The sequence below is a fragment of the Apis dorsata genome, unplaced genomic scaffold, assembly GCF_000469605.1.
Source record: "Apis dorsata unplaced genomic scaffold, Apis dorsata 1.3 scaffold_502, whole genome shotgun sequence".
NCBI classification, from domain to species: Eukaryota; Metazoa; Arthropoda; class Insecta; order Hymenoptera; family Apidae; genus Apis; species Apis dorsata.
Window position 1 is genome coordinate 407,999 of NW_006263732.1, and position 5,393 is coordinate 413,391.

Genomic DNA, 5,393 nt, shown 5'->3' on the forward strand with positions numbered 1-5,393 from the left:
TCTAAGTAACTATTATTATTATTATTATTATTATTATTATTATTATTATTATTATTAACATTATTATTATTGTCATTATTATTATTATTATTACTACTATTACTACTACTATTACAACTATTACTATTACTATTACTATTACTACTACTACTACTACTATTACTACTATTACTACTACTATTATTACTATTATTATTATTATTATTATTATTATTATTATTATTATTATTATTATTAATATTATTATTATTAATGTTATTATTATTACTATTATTATTATTAATATTAATATTAATATTAATATTATTCTTATTTTTATTATTATTATTCTTATTATTATTATTCTTATTATTATTATTATTATTGCTATTGCTATTATTATTATTATTACTTATTATTATTGTCATTATTAATCTTGCAATGGCATACCAAGATTTTTTGTTATTTTAATAGAATACGCATTTTTTTTATTATATCGCAAAATTGTTGCAAATATAAATTTTATATAATTTTTTTTTATATTTATGTAATTCAAAAATATATATTTAAAATTATATGAATGAATTTTCTTTATAATTTTTTGATATAGAATGAAAAACTTGCTAAATTTGAAAGATCTTAATATCAATGAACTGAAAGAATAGTATGCCATTGGAGGCTTAATATTATAATTATCATTGTTATTCTTCGGCCAATGATCTCAAAAGAAAGATAATAATTGTGTTTGGATAAGAGTGTTACTAAATCTGAGCCGATTTCAATTTTTATCAAAGGCCACAATGAAAAAATTATTATCGTTTCATACATTCAACATAAATTTTACTTTTTCATCGTTTTCTCTTTTTCTATTTTCACTATTTCGTTTTTCCTTTTCTTCATATGTTCATTCCTTCCTTCTTTTTATTTTTATTTCTGGCCTATGTACTCTCTAAACATGTTTATGACGCACTCGAAACGAATTCTTCGTCTACAGTTGCGCTTTGTTTCCGGTTATAAATTCCGTTACATTTCTCATACGCGCGTATTCCAAAAAATGGCAAACGTGCGATTTTTATATTCTTTTCTTCGTTTCAATATGTTTTGAATCACTCAGACTTCTTCTGGCTTCAGGAACGTGTTAAATGAACGCATCAAAGAATGAACGTTCCTTTTTTTTATCGAGCCATGCATTCTTTCATTGCATAAGAAAGAACATGAACAGAATAAATAATCTATTATATCGATATAAATCCCGTTTACATAAAGTTTTTTATAAGTTTTTATCGGATAAACAAGAAACATGTTTATTTAAAAATTTGGAACTCCCATTTTTATTGTTTTTCCGTCAATACACTCCAAGATTCAAAAATGAATAATTACTTAATTTTCTCTCAATCCCATTAATGAATTCTTTGTGCGAGAATATTAAAAAAAGAAAAAAATAAATAAATAAATAGCGTTTTAATATAACGTAATTCGAAAGTGACCTATTGAATAAATTTAGTTAAAACTGATAGCGGTGCAACGCTGATCAAATTACTCATAAACATGTTTTATCGAATGAGAGTCAAGACATTTTGTCATGTCTTTGTATATTTTTATGCAATGTTGTAGAATGATATTGTTTCAAATATATTATACAGATAATAATAATAAACAAATTTATATGCCATAATTTAATTTTTTTTCATTATATCCTACCATGAATGTGTATATAATGGAACTTACAGTTTAAGTTAATCAAAATATTCAAAAGGAATCTTGCAAAATATAGTTGAACTATAAATATATTTAGTTCGTTTTTCAAAGAATAATTTCTTCTATATATTTTTTTTAATATTTTGCAAATAAATAATAATTATCAAGTTTGAAATATATATGTATATATGGATATATATATATATTAAATATATATACAGCATGTAATATTGTTAAGATTTTTAATTAATAGATTAAACAAAGAAAACAGTAAAGTTAATTACATATCGAAATCAATTTTTAATATATTTTGCAAAACAAGTAAGAACAGAGAATAAAACAAGAAGAGAATAGTGGAATAAAGACAAAAATTCAGGAATTAAAAAGAGCATATAAAATAATAAGAGAAAATAGAAATAAAGTAAGAATTAACTATCAACTCCATCTTTTGAGTGATAAAAACAAAAATATTAAAAATATTTAAGATAGAAATAATCTTCAATTCTTCTCTTTTTAAAGAAATTTCTTTGAAAAATTAAGAGATGGCGATGATAGTTAATTCTTATTCTATTTTTATTCTTCTTCTATTATTTGGTTTTTTTGTTTATATATGTTTCATTTGTGATATTCTAGAGGTGGCGCTGATTTTTACCTTATCTTCTTCCACTATTTGTTCTACTTGTCTATAATTGCTTTTAGCATGTAACATTAAAATTATAATATTAAAATTTACAATATTAAAATTTTTTCTGTACCTTATCTATATTTAAATTTTATTTAAAATCGAACAAATTTTGATACGTCTTATCGATACGGCAGTTGAAACATAAATGTGACTTATCTTCATTTGGTAACCATAATTTGTGGACAAAGTCAAGTGCGGAGAAAGTATCTACGCTATTTAGATTACAAACGAATATTTTAAAATATGAAATATTTAATATTATACAAATACCAATATTTTATTAATTATTAACATTTTTATTAATTTATATAATTTATTGATATAATATAATAATTTATGATTTATAATTCTTTAAATTTCTCAACTTTCTATAATTTTCTTTATTTATTAATTTTATTTTAATTAATAATTGATTTTTTCAAATTAAAATCAGATTTATAGTTCTAGTATTAATTACGATTAATTTTTGTGTTAAAATATTTTAAATGCCATTTTTATGAGAAAAATAGTTGTAGAATATATATGAAATTGATTCATTACAATCTCATACTCATTAAAATCGATATATAATACTGATTCATAATATGAAATATTTATAATAAATTAAAAATGCATTAATTAATTATTAAACATATTAAATTAAAAGTACGTAAAAAATTCAATCATAAAATTTCATTTCAACATTTTATTTGTCACGAATCTCTCTTAAAAATTGTGCTAATTTAGGATCTACATTAATAGCCTTAAGTCTTCGTTCTAATGTTTCAAAATCCACTCTTTCAAGCCATGTAGGTGGATCGATTTCTTTTAGAGGAAGAGAACATAATAATCGTTCCACCGCGGCACATAAACCACACCAAGTTCTAAAATTTAAGGGTTCTTTAATTTCGCCAATTATAAATTTTAAATATGTTTCTTGTTCTTGAGTTATAGGTTTCCCAATCATATCTTGAAGAGCTTCATGAACGTCATTTGGCAAAACATATTTATTATTTTGTATCATATCTTTTTGAAATTTGTTGAAAACTCTAGCAAAAATAAGTTTTCTTCCCAAGGAAACAAATACATGTTTGCTAAGATATTCCAAGATTGTTAATCCTAATTTTAAATATATTGTGAGAGATTTAGATTAAAAAAATTATTAATAATAATTTAAGATAAAAAACAAAAATATTATGATTACTTACCACGTAAGCTTTCACTATCAAGAATTTCAAATCGAGCTGTTTGGCGCGAAAATGCTCGCGGTGTATCTACTAGTACAGGATTTGAAAATATTTGAGATTGTTTTGAATGTAAATAATTTTCACCTTTTACACGTAAAGCTTCCTCATATGCAATTTTTCTCTAAAATTATAAAATTCAAATATAATATAAATTAAAATATTAGAAAATTAAAATTTAGTTTAAGATCTCACTCGAATTGAAAATTCTGCTTCCACTTTATCGCTGTCTAATTCTCTGCATAAATGTTTTAAAATATCTGCATCAATAAAACTAGGAAGCATTGTAGAAAATTTATTATTTATTGGAGAAGTTCTCTTAGGAGAGCTTGTTATATTTTCCACATCATCATTATTTGTATGAATTCTATTATAAAAAAAATAGAAAAAAAGAATACATACAATTAAATTTCACAAATTATATAAATAAAAAAGATACATTTAAAATATAGTAAATTATTTTTACTAACGATGTTCTTCTAGATCCATCTCCTATATGTGAAATTTGAGTTTCTGTTGTTTCAAATAAGTCACGAACTTCTGTTTGTTGTCCATAGCCTGATCCTCTTCTATGCTTTCTTTTTCGTAATCGTTTTCCTCTTCTGCGTACAATTGTCATATCCTTATTTGATTTTTCTGTTTCTTCTTCTATCGCGTTTCTATTAGAATTCTAAAAGATTTTAAAATATGATTTCAGAATTATATAGCATGTAAATACGAAAATATTTATTATTATTAACCTAAATTTAATAAATTGTAATTTCAAACAATAATTTTCAAAGTTATTAGTTAGAGCAATAAATAGAATTTTTTTAAGATGGTATATTATACAATGTAATTTCTTTTTCTTATATACAAGTATTTAATGTTAGTTTTTAAAAAATGATATTTTATATCATAAATGTTATACATATTTTTATATATCTATCTTTAATAAAATTTTAAAAAATCATTTCAAAATTATATTTAAATGTTTATTAGCATATAATATTTTCTATATTATTTCACAAAATATTTGATTTTGAATTTTTTTATGCATATTATATTGATTTAATTATAAATACCGATTCATTAGAAGCATCTACATTTGGAATATCAATCGTCGAATCTGCATGAATCGAATTTTCTATCGCACGTCTTGAAGTCGGTTTAGATATAACAATCTCATTTTTTCGATGGGTTGGCGGTGGTTCTAAAGTCAATGCATGCCAACTAAATGTTTCATTTTCCTATAAATAAATAAATTTTACTTTTTAAATATTAATAATATAATATATTATATAATTAACGATTAAAAAAAAATTAATAATTAAAAAAGCTTTAAATTTTGAATTCAACAGAATTAGCACAAATTACAAACCACCTGTTTTTGTGGATTCGTTCTAAGATCTAGAATCAACGTAGTTCGTTCTCTTAAATTGCAAGCCACCGGAAATTCTTCCTGAGTCGCTCTATTTGTCAAAGGAGGACCGCTAGCGAGTGTAGGTGCAGGAGTCAAAGGTCTCGAATCAGTCTCAGTATATTTTCGAAATAATTCCTCGGGAACAGTATTGGAATCATTAGCTACTTCAACTCCAGTATTTCCACTTACATCGGCAGTATTGCCTACAGTTACTAAATTCGCTTTAATCATTTCCATTTCTTCTGGTAATAATAATGTCTTTCCTTCATTTGCCTAATATATAGAAGAAAAATTATTAAAAATATTTTTCATCTCATTATCTTTGTTTAGAACATTTCGATATATCTAATTTTTTAAAAATTTCTTATTTGTCCAGATGCAAGAATTAATTTTTTTTTTTTTTTTT

At 22.8% G+C, this 5,393-nt stretch overlaps 1 protein-coding gene across 2 annotated transcripts in view; it reads right to left on the minus strand.

Annotated features, from left to right (window-relative positions):
- Window positions 1-3,027: 3,027 nt before the first annotated feature.
- LOC102681296 overlaps window positions 3,028-5,393 on the minus strand; it is a 3,311-nt gene continuing 945 nt past the window's right edge. Inside the window, exons 3-8 of one of the 2 annotated variants that reach the window (XM_031512704.1) lie at window positions 4,946-5,262; window positions 4,650-4,814; window positions 4,056-4,255; window positions 3,781-3,952; window positions 3,550-3,709; window positions 3,028-3,460 (exon numbers count right to left, since the gene is read on the minus strand). In XM_031512704.1, the coding sequence (XP_031368564.1) occupies window positions 3,048-3,460; window positions 3,550-3,709; window positions 3,781-3,952; window positions 4,056-4,255; window positions 4,650-4,814; window positions 4,946-5,262 (1,427 nt within the window). In that variant the 3' untranslated portion in view covers window positions 3,028-3,047. Of the gene's footprint in view, window positions 3,461-3,549; window positions 3,710-3,780; window positions 3,953-4,055; window positions 4,256-4,649; window positions 4,815-4,945; window positions 5,272-5,393 lie in introns of both variants that reach the window. The other variant, XM_006620311.2, reaches the window with a different exon arrangement.